The 15,066-nt window shown below is 31.2% G+C and overlaps 1 protein-coding gene across 1 annotated transcript in view; it reads right to left on the minus strand.

Annotated features, from left to right (window-relative positions):
- Positions 1-427: 427 nt before the first annotated feature.
- Positions 428-15,066, minus strand: part of LOC139503588 (tensin-3-like) — a gene marked incomplete in the record, with an annotated part of 200,094 nt that continues 185,455 nt past the window's right edge. The window contains 9 exon segments of the mRNA XM_071293389.1: positions 428-3,646; positions 4,311-4,379; positions 4,801-4,969; positions 5,395-5,478; positions 7,405-7,443; positions 7,941-8,018; positions 8,919-9,140; positions 10,771-10,857; positions 11,222-11,394. Of these exon segments, the coding sequence (XP_071149490.1) occupies positions 3,457-3,646; positions 4,311-4,379; positions 4,801-4,969; positions 5,395-5,478; positions 7,405-7,443; positions 7,941-8,018; positions 8,919-9,140; positions 10,771-10,857; positions 11,222-11,394 (1,111 nt within the window).

Below are 15,066 nucleotides of genomic sequence, written 5' to 3' on the forward strand. Positions count from 1 at the left end.
TGTTTTCAGATAATACATGTATGTCTAATCTTGCTGAAAAAATGTTTTTAATCATTCTGTGCTGTATTTGAACTACAACTTTTAAACAGAAGAAACATATTGTTTGTGCAATTGAAGTTTGAAGAAACTTCATTTGAAGCCCCTCATGAAAAACATCATAAACTGCATATCTTTTTCTTACCAAGAAGACTTTTTTCAAGAATTTTCTATTATATATATTCAAACAATCGAAAACTAATTAATTATTATGTTTTGTCCTATTAATTTTGTGAATTTCATAAACGGAGAATGGAAATGGAATGTAACAAGGAGAAAACAATCCAATCAAAGAGCAGAAAACAGCCCAAGACCACCAATGGGTCTTCAACACAGTGAGAATTCAGTCATTTTTCTAACAAATCTATGGCCATATAAAAATAACAAATAATTCATAAATATGGACTTTATTCTTCTTTATATAACCACATATAACTTGTTTATTGTAACATTCCTACTGTTTTATTCTTCACAATATAAAATCAAAGCTAAAAAATGAGTTTGCATGGGGTTTACTGTTTTCTATACAATCCTGTCTACTCTGTTAATAATTCAACTCACCTGGTTGATAGGAGACATTTCAAGGTTTGTTTTCTTAATAAACCTGTCTACTCTGACCATTTCAATTCTTACCTGTCTACTGTGGCCACTTCAATTAACATGATCAAAGGTAGACATTCATAGTTAATCCCTTTAGTATAGGTGGTTAAAAAATACCTTTTTTGACTAAAAAATAAATTATGACAAAATATCACAATTTATTTTTTATGTTTTTATGTTTTATATCAAATTTGAAAAAAGACCTCTTCCAAGGTTTTGTTTTAAGTCAAAAACTTAAAAAGAAAAAGAAAATAAATGTTTAATTTATAAGGAATAAGGTTCCTTTTTAGAAAAGGGAATATACTTGATTTAATTTGTAGAAATGTCATAATCTATCAACCGGTGACTCAAAGTATTCACAAAAGGGAGGTAACTTTGTCAATTAAGGGAGATTACTAATGTCCAGACTGGGGAATTTGTTACAATAGAAAATTTAAACTATTTTTGAGGTAATTCTTTTTCAAATCTCTTGCTTTAAATAAAGACAAAATAAACTCCAGTCTATACAAAAACAAAAGCATTTTATACCTGTACATCAAACAAGGGGCCATAAAAAGGGCAATGCTATTGCTGTAACATTGAAATTTGCATATAAAATTAGTATATTTGTAATCTACAGATTAAAATATATAGAACAATCAATTATTTAAATAGTTCTAACAACTTCCCTTCTCTGACCCCCTATTTCAGCCAGATCTATGGTTTTGGACTTTACATATAGCATGTACATAAAACATTATAGCACTATACACATTATATATATACTTAATGTCAAATGTATGTTAGAAAATTTTGCAGACAAACGACAACCTTTATCGTAACCATGGTAACTATAGATACAATTTTACAATGAAATACATGTTTTACCAAAACAAATATTGAGATTATGTACATTTTTGTTTTCAACTAAATTGCACCAAAAGCAAGCAAGCTTACAATTATATAAAATTCATACAAAAATATGAAACAGGCAATGAGTAGTTTTTCATTTCTAACTAAAGAAGGAATTAGAAATTGGTTATGGAATTTAATTACCTTTACTTTCTCTTTTAACTGTAAAAATTAACTTTGAAATTCAAAATCATTTGAAGGTCTGAATATTACAAGAGATTCATTTTAAGTTTTATATAAATATCTTAAATTTGATTAATTTATAATTCAATTAGCTTTAAAATTGATGACCTTTAGTCTTTCACTCATCCTTCACTAAAATTGTTTAATTCATTGTCACAAAGGACTCTTTATTTATTCAATTCATTGTCACATAGGACTGAAAAAAGATATACTTTCTTCTATTTTGAGATCTATATATTTTTTTCTGTGTCAAAAAATGATGATCATTCTAAACAAGACTTAGACATCTCAACAAAACACATAAAATACAACTATTTTTTTCTCCTACGTAACTAAAGGCAAGACTTGTATGAGATGACTGACAGTGAAATGCGTATAAAACCCGTAAATGGTATATTAAAGCAGAGGCGATACGAGATACATGGCATGAAGAGGATAAAAATAAAATATGTCGGAAATATCTAAAAATTTGGTATCACATTTAACTAAACATGTAGATCTATAAGTGTACATACACTTAAATGTTTGTCAACAACAAAAACATTTTGAACTTTTGAACCTTCCACTCAGCACAATAACTAAATAACGAAAGCGGGAAAGGGTCAAAACTTTTAGCGAAAACAGAGTTGAATAAACTCAAATCAATACGAGGAATAAATTCCTTCCTCACGAAAGTAAACTCAATCATACAACAGAAATCATATATAAACAGCAAGCTTTTTTTAAATGTTCTAAGGGGCACTCCCTTATTTGCATATATCTCAGTGCTAAAAAGTCAGCTTTATAAATACTAAACACTGCACTAAACAAAGTCTATACAAAGTCAGCTATATCAAATGAACTTTTTTCATAAATATAGAATTTCTTATACACATATATAATAATGAATAATTAAAACAAATGAACATCTACATCCACACATGTAATAATTATATATAATAAATATATTTAATTTGCATATTCATATTTTTTATGCTAATTAAAAAAAAGATAAAATATTCATTGCCATTCGATTTATCTCAAAAGGCACATGTAAATTTTCTCCCCATTATTTAAACATCAGACAAGAAGGAATATGGTGACACAAAAATCCCTTTTCAGGGACCTTGATCTTATATTTTTAGGGTTCATGGGATTGAACCCTTTTGTTAACCTTTGACCTTTTCTTTCAAGGTATAACCGTGTGTATCCCTTCAAATCCCCCCTAAATTGTTTTCTTTATAATTTTTTATTAAAACTTTATAGGTTCACATGAATAAACTAATTTCTACAAAATGACACCAATCGCTCTTGTTTATACACACAAACATAACATGATATATGTAAACAATAAAAAATAAACAAACATTTATATATCATTAACAACATAAAGCTCATCAGAGTTGTAAATATATACTAAAGCATTAAAAAAATTCCATTTTCAATATGGCCGCTTGCAGCAATGAATGTCAAGGCCGTTCAACTCAAACCTGGTGTTACAACATGTACTTGATGAAGTTAATTACCCTCGTTATTCTCATCAGATAACTAATCTCGTTAATTCTAAAATTAGATCTTTTAAACGGTCATTTGGTTTTGTCATCTGTGACAAAGTTCTGTATTTTTACCAACATGAGAGTTGAAATAAATGAAAACATTTATAAAAACAAACAAATTATATACGTCGCTTTTCCAATATTTCTTTACACATATTTGTAGCTGGAGAATGCCAATATATATGAAAAACAAATAATTATCACATTTCCCTCATTTCTTGCTGCTTTGACCAATCATAATTTTTGTAACAAAGTTGACTATGGCTGAAGCTGGTTGTTCAGGGTCAAGTTCAGCAAACAGATGACATGCATTGTCTGAGGCACCGCTATGTTTCCTAGCAACAAATCCAAATACCCTGCTTTCTAGTTGAACTCCTGCTATATCTGCATCTCTCTTCCATCTAAAGGAAAGAAAAAAAAATTAAGTCAAATACAATCTTATTTTTCGTGTTTAGCCCTTAGTAACCCATTTTGTAGCGATTAAAATTCACGGGTTACAAATCGGAAGATTTATATTTGCATTATTTTTCCTTTGTTTGAAAATAAATTGCCTGTGAAAATTTGTAGTTTTACAGTATTTAATAAGAAGATTTGGTTTGGTTGGAGACCACTATCTGTTGAAGAGTCCCAAATGATGTGGATGTAAACAATCTCATCAACCAATATAAAATTAGGGGATGACATTTTATTGTACAGTTACATGTATCATATTTATGGTGCATGAGTAATAATGTATGGTACACAAGGAATGAACATAAGCAACACGATGTGTGTCACATGTGGAGCAGGATCTGCTTACCCTTCCGGAGCACCTAAGATCCTAAGATCCCCCCCCCCCCCCCCCCCCCGTTTTTGGTGGGGTTCGTGCTGCTTAGTCTTTAGTTTTCTATGTTGTGTCGTATGTACTATTGTTTGTCTGTTTGTCTTTTTATTTTTTAGCCATGGCGTTGTCAGTTTATTTTCGATTTAATAGTTTGACTGTCCCTCTGGTATCTTTTGCCCTCCCCAATTATGGAGTATGGTGTATGGTGTATGATTAAATTGGATTATCTCCCTTTAACTTACTTCCTTCCTTCTGGATCCATCCCACAGTATGTTACAGCTGACACAGGGTAATGTCTTCTAAAGAATAATCTGTGGAAAAATAACATGTTTTAAAAACTAATATCAATATTGTCATTCAATCTTAGTGCTTTTATCATATCTAAATTACTATGAACATTAAAATGCATGGTTAGTGAGAACATGTCTACTTTGATGGTGCATAATTTTTGGGTTTATTCACTTTCTAAAAACTCAAAATTTATATAACTGTATTATTGCGACTCAAATAGTTACATACTTCGCAATGATAAATACCTCACAATCATTTCTGAATCTAAAGTACTATAATTAGACACCACATGGAAGCTTGAATTCATATTACACATACAGAACATCTACAATTGAGTGTTGAAAAAAGGAGATTGTCAGAAAAATGATAGTGATTAAAATTTTTTCTTCAATTTACTTTAATTCAATAACAAACTAAAGTCCATATATTTAGGTAACTTACTTTCGTTGGTTGTCTGTTAATGTGATACCCTGGTTAGAAACTTTAAAGTGGACCACCGTTGATGTTGGTGGTGGGCCCATTTCAGAGGTCAATTTTAATGCCCTGGCTACAGCTTGTGGGCCTGTTAATGACTCTGTGTCTATTGAGTTAATGTATAACACATTGCAAGCTGAAAATAGAAAAAAATATTGTATGTTTAGAAATTGTTTCAAGTTGCTCTTTAAATAATTCAATATAAACAAGAATGTGTCCATAGAACATGGATGCCCAACTTGCACTATCACTTGCTATGTTCAGTTGACTGTATAATTGAGATCAAGACTCTAATTTGGCATCGAAATAAGATAAATCATATCATTGGGAAAATGTCAACTAAGATTCAAGTTTGATTGGACTTTAAAACTTGATCCTAATGTGTTACTTGAAAACTTTATTTGCTACAGTCGAATCAAACAATGAAGTTTTTAACACAATACAGTTAAATAATTTCTTTAATTCATATAAGAATTACAATAATGCTGAAAGCAGCACGCTAGAGTGACACTTCTAAGAAAGTTGTGACTTTTTGTCATAAGTGAGACATGACCAACATACCTGCTCCCTGTGCTAGGAGAGCTGCAGCAGAGGATGGTAGTTCTGATGTGTGTGACATGTCCATACTGCTCTCCATGGCTTGATCTGTAACAACAAAAATACCAATGAATAAAATTGAGAAAGGAAATGGGGAATGTGTCAAAGGGACAACAACCCGACCATAGAGCAGACAACAGCCAAAGGCCACCAATGGGTCTTATATATTTCTAACTGATCACAAGTGTACGAAACATAGAAGTACAAACAAAGAAATAATTCATTTTACAATTATCTAGCCCAAATGTTTCTATTTAGTTTTAAATTACCACACAAAATACTTTAAGGTTTCCGATATCTTTGTTTTATGTTCCTTCTTGAGCAGAGCAAGGTTTCTGATATGAGTGTGTTTGTTATCAATTGAAGCAGTTAAGTATACATGAAGTTGCTTTGAACCGTAGGCTATATGAATAATGTTCACAATGTATGAGTTTTTGTCCCATAGCATATAATACTGTTTGACTATAACCAACTGTTATTCTGCTTGTTAAACCCTCTTATTTGCATGTATTTTGAGATATTCCTAACTTATTTATGCCAAAGCTAAATGTTTTCTTCATCTTAAAGGAAGCTATTGAACAACAGACATGAATTAGGCATCACAGGGTATAGCATGTTCACTTGAAACTTGATACAAAATTTCTGAAAGCTATGAAGTTCTTAAGAAAAATGAATTCCAAATTTAATGTGACGAACTTTAAAACAAAGGACAGGTAAAGTAGTATATATCTCCCTAATTCCAATATCTTGCTTGTTAAGAAATGCATAGTTGTCTCCCTTCTTAAAGACTATAGCCCTCCTACTTCTACTAAAGGAGTGTTTTACAATCTTGACCACTGATGAGGGTCTTGCACGATTGGTATAGACATTGTTATATTTTAATTTTCCATAATATATTTGTTGTCAAAACTGTTCAAACACTTATATATATGTAAACTACTGTATGCATTTCAGGTTGCAGAAAAAAGCTTAAAATTCTACAGCTGGAATACAGAATGCGAGGATAAATATATATTCAAATCTGGGACAATATAAAAGTATTGAAAGAGAAGTAACTCAAAAAAAAAAAAGTAATGTCTTTTCAGAGGAAAAAAATTTCCAATTTTCATGCTTATCATTACAGAACTAAAATAAAATGTTCCCTTAATGTGCACAAAACTAAATATTGTAAAAGTAGAAGTTCCTGAGGAAGTTGATTTCTATTAACCCTTTCGCCGATGAGTCCCGGTTTACCGGGATTCACGCTTCAGACAGCTGACGATGAGTCCCGTTTTACCGGGATCGGAATACCTCTTTTATGTTTCCCGCTTAAAACAGTGCAAACATGAGTTATCTTTCTTTGATGAATACCCGGATGAAAGTGTAAACACTGCGCTTCCGTTTGTTGAAAACCGTGTCAAAATCAGAGGAAATTTACGGAATTTACGAGAATTTGAAATGAGGGAACATTTTTTTTGAAAGAATATGGAAGAATTGAAGCCAAATTAGTATACTTTTTTGACATAAAATGTCGTTTTAAGTACAAAACACTTGGAATGGACATCGTTCAGTGTGAGGAATTTGTACAGCCTCATAAAATTTTTCAAAATTTTGCCGTTTTGGGTTAAAAAATTACGATTTGGGGTCAAAGAGCAGAATTTTGAGAATTTCACCTAGAAAATGCCGAAAATTTGAAAATTTGAATATTTTAAGAAGAAAAAAATATTAAAACATGAATAAAACTGTGAACATGGTGTTAGTGAATGAAATAAATACACAAATAACTACAAACAAGATTTTATTGACATTTATTATGAAGATCTCCCACTTGAGTAATAGAAGCCAGGGAAGCCATCGTCTCAGAGTAGCTTCTGTCTGGGCAGCAATCGGTGAAAGGGTTAAGAGAGACATGCTTATTTTCTCCGCTTGCATAAATTGAATGCTTGATAGAATGCATATGCCATGCATATGAGAGGGATTGTATTGACTTTTCACCTTCATAAACTGGAACATGGGGGACAAATCTTGGTAAAACTGTTGATTAAAATGTGCATTGTTAAAATCATTGTCTATTTGAATTTACATTGAAGAAAAAACTAAATTTGGTAGATTCTCAAGGATTCAGAAATAACTTTTTTCTCAATTCAGTAATGATTAAGCACACCCGTATTCTAATTACATACTTTTATCAACAACAACTGCTATTTATCCATTTTATAAATTTATAGATCTTCCAAAACTTCGGTTGTATATAACTATTTCAGAAAATAGACATTAAAAAGCCATACTGCCCTAATACTAATTTTAGTTTATTTGTCTGCTCAAAATTGTCTCCCCTTTTCATGGATATACATTTTGAATTTTTGTTTGACTATTATACATGAGGAACCTCAGGACATAGTATCAAAGATCAAATGCATTTTGAATTACTTTTCATTAATAAACCCTTTTCATTCTAAGTTATCTCCCCTTTTTGACCTTAAGTATGATGAACAGTCCAATCATGTATGTGTGGTTTAGAGTATACTTACCAACTTCTGGTAGTACCAGTTTACATGGCAGAGCTAATGGAGTTATTGAGTGTTGGTAAACAAGTGAAGCTAAGCTACCTGTAAATGGAAAATATATAAATGAGAATGTGGTCTAGAGTATATATATATATAATTCAAGAGTCTATCTAAAAATGAGGGTATTTTTTATATGGCCTTCCAAATACCGTTTCGATTCCTAACATCACTGAAGAGACATTTATTGTCGAAATCCGGATCTGGTGTACTAAAAAAATATTGACACCGTATGTTTGTGGCATAACATCGTGGCCACAAGTTAAAATTTTTTTTTTCTGTTTAGTATTAAATTTATATTAAGATCCATTTTGTTACATCTTGTGATCAATTTTATTTGGCAATCGCCAATGGCACTCAGCAGGGTTAAAGAACATCAGTTGTTCGACCTGTTAGTCAAATGCGTTTTGTTTAAATATACTTTTTCACTTTTTTGGTCTTTTGGAAAATGTTGTTTGTGCTGGTTTTAGACCCTTCTACAACGAAATTTGTTGTTCATGCACACATATAAAAATTGCGGTTTTTATCCAACGTAATCATAGGTTTGAACGTAGTTTTCCATTTAGACTCGTATATATATATAGGTAACATATGTATTGTATACAATGCAAAATATAGATTAAATCATTTTTTTTCACTGGACATTCAAACTTCTAGAAAATATCAATCTAATGAAGTATTATTACCATAATTTTGATAACCAACATTAACATATTCATACCCTGTCTTCTAATAGCTTCCTTAATCAAATATACTGTTTGTCACAATGATATTACAAATTTCTTATTATTCAGACATTTTTATTATCCATATAAGCCAAAAATGGTTTTTATGAAGCATTTTTCCCAAAACTTTACTTTCTTTTCATAACATTTTAAACATAACTTTTTGCATAATGCATAATCGCAGAATGATATAAAGAAAGTCAAGACAAATGAGACTTACCGAACACAGGTTCATTACTACAACCACGTAACCGAACACCTTTTGGCGTTGGTTCAATGAGGAAGTGACGAACTAAATCTGCGGCTGGATCACCTGATGATTTTGTCTGGACACCGGCAGGTATCGTAGCTACTTTTAAGGCAAGACCAAAGGCTCCGGGGAAAGAGTTACTGTCCCTTACAACAAATGTACCAGGCGATTTGTCTTTCAACATCTGAATGGCTGAAATAGAAAAATAATGATAAATCATAAGGGTCACTGATTGAGATTTCAACTTGTCTTTAACTTAGATGGTGGGGTTCATGTTGCTCTGTCTTTTGTTTACTATGTTGTATTTTGTGTACTGTTGTTTGTTTGTCTTTTTTCTTTTTTTCCGCCATGGCATTTTACGATTGTTTTTCAACTTATGAATTTGAATGTCCTTTTTGTATCTTTCACCTCTCTTACTTTATATATATTGCTGGCTATCTCTTAGCATTGAAAGTATTATCTACACTATAAATAAAATATAGGGAGATAAAGAATGATGTATGATAGTCAATGAGACAACCCTCTTACAAAGGTGACAAAGTGAACATCCTCAAGCCTTTACTAATGCATAAATTCCCATTATATGGGTTAAAGTACCATTTACATTTTTCAAAAGTAAACCAGATGCGAAAGTCAAAAGAGAAACTAAAAAATTTAATCTTTAGTCTTTAGATCACAATAACACAAGTTTTTGTGATTATAATCTCATCAAATGTTATGGATGGAATAATCATATGCTATGCAGTCAAAAGGCAATGAGATGATAATGTCCTTCTGAAGTGTAACAAGTATCTCAGTATCATTGTGTCACTTTGATATCATAATGAATAGTTACAAGTACTTATAATAAGGACTGGCAAAGTACTTCTGTAGAGAATCTTACAGAGTAATTATACTAATGACTTACACTTACATAAGGGACAGCTAAAGCAGATTTTTTGATAATCATTGATTTCACCAATCACAAGAAAACTTTGTATCTTAGGGACAACATCAAAAGATCGATGTAGGATAAAATACTTAAATCAAATAGTTTGGGGGTGGGGTGGGGTTAAAATTCTACAAGTTTTGTATATCTAAAATCGATTTTACATATATCCCTATTGGTAAATCAATTTTTCCCAAACTAAGTAAAGAGGGGAATGAGGGGGTCAGTGAAAAAACTATGTGAATTAAGTTTTTTTTATCCTACATTGAACTTTTGATGTCGTCCCTTAAATTATGAAAAAGATAAATCTTGCTAGTTCCAGGCTTCCTTATACTTTTGAAATGTGTAGGAATAATACCAAAGAGACTTAACTCAATGTCTTTTTAGTATAAAGTAGGGGCGGGTCAATTTATCATTCTGCAGTATGCAAGAATAAAAGGACTTGTAATGACAACATTATCAAGACTACAATGCTAGTATCTTCTTATTTAATGTGAAGGGGAGATTGAAATATCGAACTTGTTTCCTGGTTATATTTGCAATGTATCAATATTTTGATGTAAGGGAGATACATTTAGAAGACTGTAATAGTTAGTTTCTTCCCTGGTTGCAAACAAATGGAAGTGTTTTACTACCTTGATTGGCTATACAACCCTTGCATCTTCGGTCCCCTGGTTGCATTTGGCATTTACCAACATTTTAATTTAAGGGGAGATAATTTTAAAGTTATGCAATAGTTTAAGTACCTTCTTCCCTGGTTATCTTTGGCATGTACCAATATTTGAATGTAAGGGGGATAACTTTAAGATTGTAATAGTTACCTTCATCCCTTGTTATATTTGGCATGTACTAATATTTAGATGTAAGGGGGATAACTAAGATTGTAATAGTTACCTTCTTCCCTGGTTATATTTGGCATGTACCAATATTTGGATGTATTCTTTACAAACTTTGGAGTGGCATGTACTGCATCATTGTTGTCTGAAAATAAAGTAAAAAATAAAAATATGATAATGGCAATAGCTGATTTGTTAATTCAGGTCTAAATATTCCTTTTTATAATTTCGCACAGCCATATATATAATTATGCAACATTGATTTTTCCAATTTGACAATTCACATCGTAAAAGTTTATGATGGCAAGAATAAGTAAAACAGCCATCACAAATTCAATGCAGAATTTCCACAAATTCAAAAGAAAGTGTTGGTTTTGCTGAGCTTATCATTCGAATTTCCATCAAAATATTATCCAAATATAAGATTTTGTCACTTCTTAGTATCAAATAGCACTTTTAAAAACAGATCAAAATCTGATTTTATTTCCCCATAATCCATTTGACCTTACCTGCTAGTGAGGTTAGACTTCCTCTTCTGGACAAACCAAAGTAGACACTAGGTGAACTCTGACCTGTCATAGAGTGGGGCCCAGGACTTAGAGCGCCCCCTGAACTGGAAGACATGTTATGAGCTACATGAAGTTGCTGGCGTAACTGATTCAAAGTTTCTGGTGAGTGTGGGCTGAAAAAGAAAAAAGAATAAATTTTACAATTTTAATACAACACAATAATTTTATGGTGTCATGAATTTTTGTTGGGTACCAATTTTCACCGACTTTGAAGGTATCACAAACCATGAATTTAAATATTCACCATAAATATCATATAGTCTTGTATGTAGACTTTAGTAAAACAACAAGAACAAATATGCATGATCCTCAATCCACAAAAATTGGTATCAACTTTTCAATCAATGGATTCATAGTATTTTTTAAAACTTTCAACACATTCTAAATAAAATCTAAATAAGAATAATGTATATTGGCGGATGCAAAGGGGTGGGGGGGGTTGAGTTCAGGGGTTGGAACCCCCCTTTTTTTTGGCCGATTAATGCATTTGAATGGGAACATATAGCTGGAACCCCCCTTTACTCTGGGTTGGGAACCCCCTTTTTTTAAATGGCTGGATCCGCCCCTGATGTATACTAGCTAACTCAAAGCCTGATATCAGAATAGATGACTTTTTCGTGATTGACCAACTTGCATTATCACATAAGTTGCAATGAACTTGTCAAAAGTAAGTTATGCTCTTACAAGTTGTCTGATGATGTTACCACAACTTCATGGGAAACTACTTTATAACTACAATCATAGGTGGGGTATAAACAAACCCACATTAACATCTAGAAATACAAATACAATCTACAACAACAGCAACGTGTCTGTTAAATATCATTATTACAAAATCTTCAACAGTTTTTACAAGTTCTGAATGATTTGTTTTTATCTTACTTACTTCTTTAAGTACAAAATTCCCCCAAAATATTTTCACAATTCTGTTCAGTAATAAACTCTCACAATGTTGTATACAATTTCATATGTATCAATTCTTAAGAAATTTGATTTGAAAACCATGTTCTGAAATATTTCTTACCTAGTAAAAGTTGGCAAGTAACCTAAATTACCAATTTGAATTCCGATACAGTGTAATACTATTTCAAATGAGATTTTTACTGTTAAAATATTCAATTTATTTTTTATTTTTACTACTGGGAAAAATTTAAGTATTTGTTATACCTGTGATAGGTACTGAAGTATGAATGTGCATGTTATAAGATTAAATCCTTGAATAGTTTTACCACATATTGAACTTGAAGATGATTATTTCTACGGTAAGCGGAAATCTTGAAGTACATTTTTAACATCTCTTTTAAATGCGATCTAGTTAGGTCACACCAATATAATTTTTTGTTGGTTGGTTATATCTCTTAGGTCACACCAATATATTTTTTTGTGTTTATATCTCTTAGGTCAAACCAATATAATTTTTGAGGTTATTTCTCTACTAAATTTTCTCAGCTATTATCACTTATCGTAGGTTGTAAACTTATTTTTATGAGAATAAATAGGGGCACCTGCTATACAAGCAGATGACAGTCCCAAACTTTATCTGCATTTAACAGACAACAGTGTCTCTAAATGTTTAAAATCTTTTAAAGTTTAAAAGCACATATAGTCTCTAGAATAACCAATGTACAGACTCAAATTTAGCAAAAATTCATTAAAGATTTCAGAATTGCAGTTTGTTGTGATAGAAGCAAAAGAAGGCCATATCTTAGTCTGGCATAGAATGCTCAGTATGGAAAATATTTAATAAATGGAACCAGAAAATGTAATGTTCATGCAAATCAAGAAAACACATTTATAGATCCAAATGTTTTACTTTTGATATCTTTTCAATTTTTACTAATTGATTTTATTAGTGATGTTATAATAGCCCCTGCATCATTACACAATCAACCATATGGTATCCATTCAAAATATTCACAAATATAACACAATAATAATGCATGGACATTATATGCAATAAATTAAATCAAAGAACAAAAAGTCCTAAAAGATAGTTCGATACAATGTGAGTTTTACTTCATGATAGCAAGATTACTTTTAATAGGCAATTTATTATCTAAAAATATATTAATCATTAAAGGTTTTAAAGACATTTTTCATTATCTAATAACAAAGATTTCTTAGGTGCAAGGAATCCTCTCTTTGTAATTATTTATCGTACAAAAAATAGACACAATATGTGCAGCTAAATGCATATTTCCATTATAAATTGTGATAAGTAGCTTCTTTTAATTGGCAAGTACATTCTTAATTAAAACATGCTCTTCGTTATCTTGCTTGCCAAAAATGCCAACTGTTTAGCTAGAATTAATTGGGTGCTTTTTTTCTAACATTAGTTAATTGGCTAATTGTGTAACTTTGAAGTGAGAAATGTATGTTCAGTATCATAATTAAAAATTCTTGGCTTCAAAAGGCAATAACTCTGGTGTCTATTAAAATATTTGTAAGTTTAGAATTTCAAAACCCTGGCAAAGTACATGGAACCTGACAGTTCTTTAGATATTTCTTAATTATTAGACAGAAAAAATTGAGGCAGATGAGGGGTGTACCTTAATACCAATATTTTTTTAATAACTGTAAAAGTCCCAATAATAAATGTGATAGGAGAAAACATGCAAGCTTGCATTATGAGTACTATAGGTAAACTTTTAAATCTGTGTCAAAACCCGAATTAAGTATAAATTTAAAAAGATCACGTTAAGTTGATAATGTTTTCTTAATATTTTTTAATTTCAAGTTGATGTGGTCTAACTTTCGGTTAGTTTTCAAACAAGAAACTTAAACCTGATGGCAAGAGTCAATGGAGTCCCTTGAACTCATAATCTCAGTGTTAAAAGTATGCAGAGTCCTTCAAAGTACAAATATCATTAGTAATACAAACTTTGAATATATAAATATACACCGCCAGATTCTATTATTGTTTCCAAATACAAGGACATCATTTAGTTAAGATTGACTACACCCTCTATAAGAATTACCAGCAATAAATTTTAAATGAATTATACCTTCTCTCCCACTATTGCCAAAATGTCTATATCAATAAATTTCTCTACCCCACACCTATTTTATATGTATAATGATCATGATAAAACCCTATGTAACCCACATCAAAAAACAAATCATGATCATAATAAAACCCTCCCCTCCCTCTAGCCTTGAAAAAATGGGTCTTACCCTCTGGGATCTGTTACTAAATAATCCAGTCAAAATCAATAAAGTCAACGTAAATTATCTGCTCATTAGAAACCATAACACTTTGTAAAATGAATACACCTCAGGTTTTTTTTTTTAAACATTGAAGTGATTTAAAACTAGCCATACTTAACAAGATCACTAAGAAATATAATTCCAATAAAAGGTACAGGAATATCTGAGAAACTAATTTCAAAATATTTCACTTCAAAAGTATTAGATTTTTTTGCATTTAGCTAATGAAATTTCCATAAAACTTTGGGAGAACCAAACATCAAGTATAACATCCACAACTTTACATGAATTCCAAATTTCCCTCAATTTTCAGTAGATTTCCTGGTGAGCCCACATTGCTGGTTCTACCCAGTGATAATTATTCCTAAGTAATATAGATGTACATAAACAACATTCTAGATATATATAAACATTGTACCGATGTAATCAACCCATAGCTGTCTTCTCAATTAATAAAATTGAGAAAGGAAATGGTGAATATGTCAAAGCGACAACCACCCGACCATAGAGCAAACAACAGCCGAAGGCAACCAATGGGTCTTCAATGTAGCGAGAATTCCCGCACCCGTAGGTGTCCT

The sequence above is a fragment of the Mytilus edulis genome, chromosome 14 (assembly GCF_963676685.1).
Source record: "Mytilus edulis chromosome 14, xbMytEdul2.2, whole genome shotgun sequence".
Classification (NCBI taxonomy): domain Eukaryota; kingdom Metazoa; phylum Mollusca; class Bivalvia; order Mytilida; family Mytilidae; genus Mytilus; species Mytilus edulis.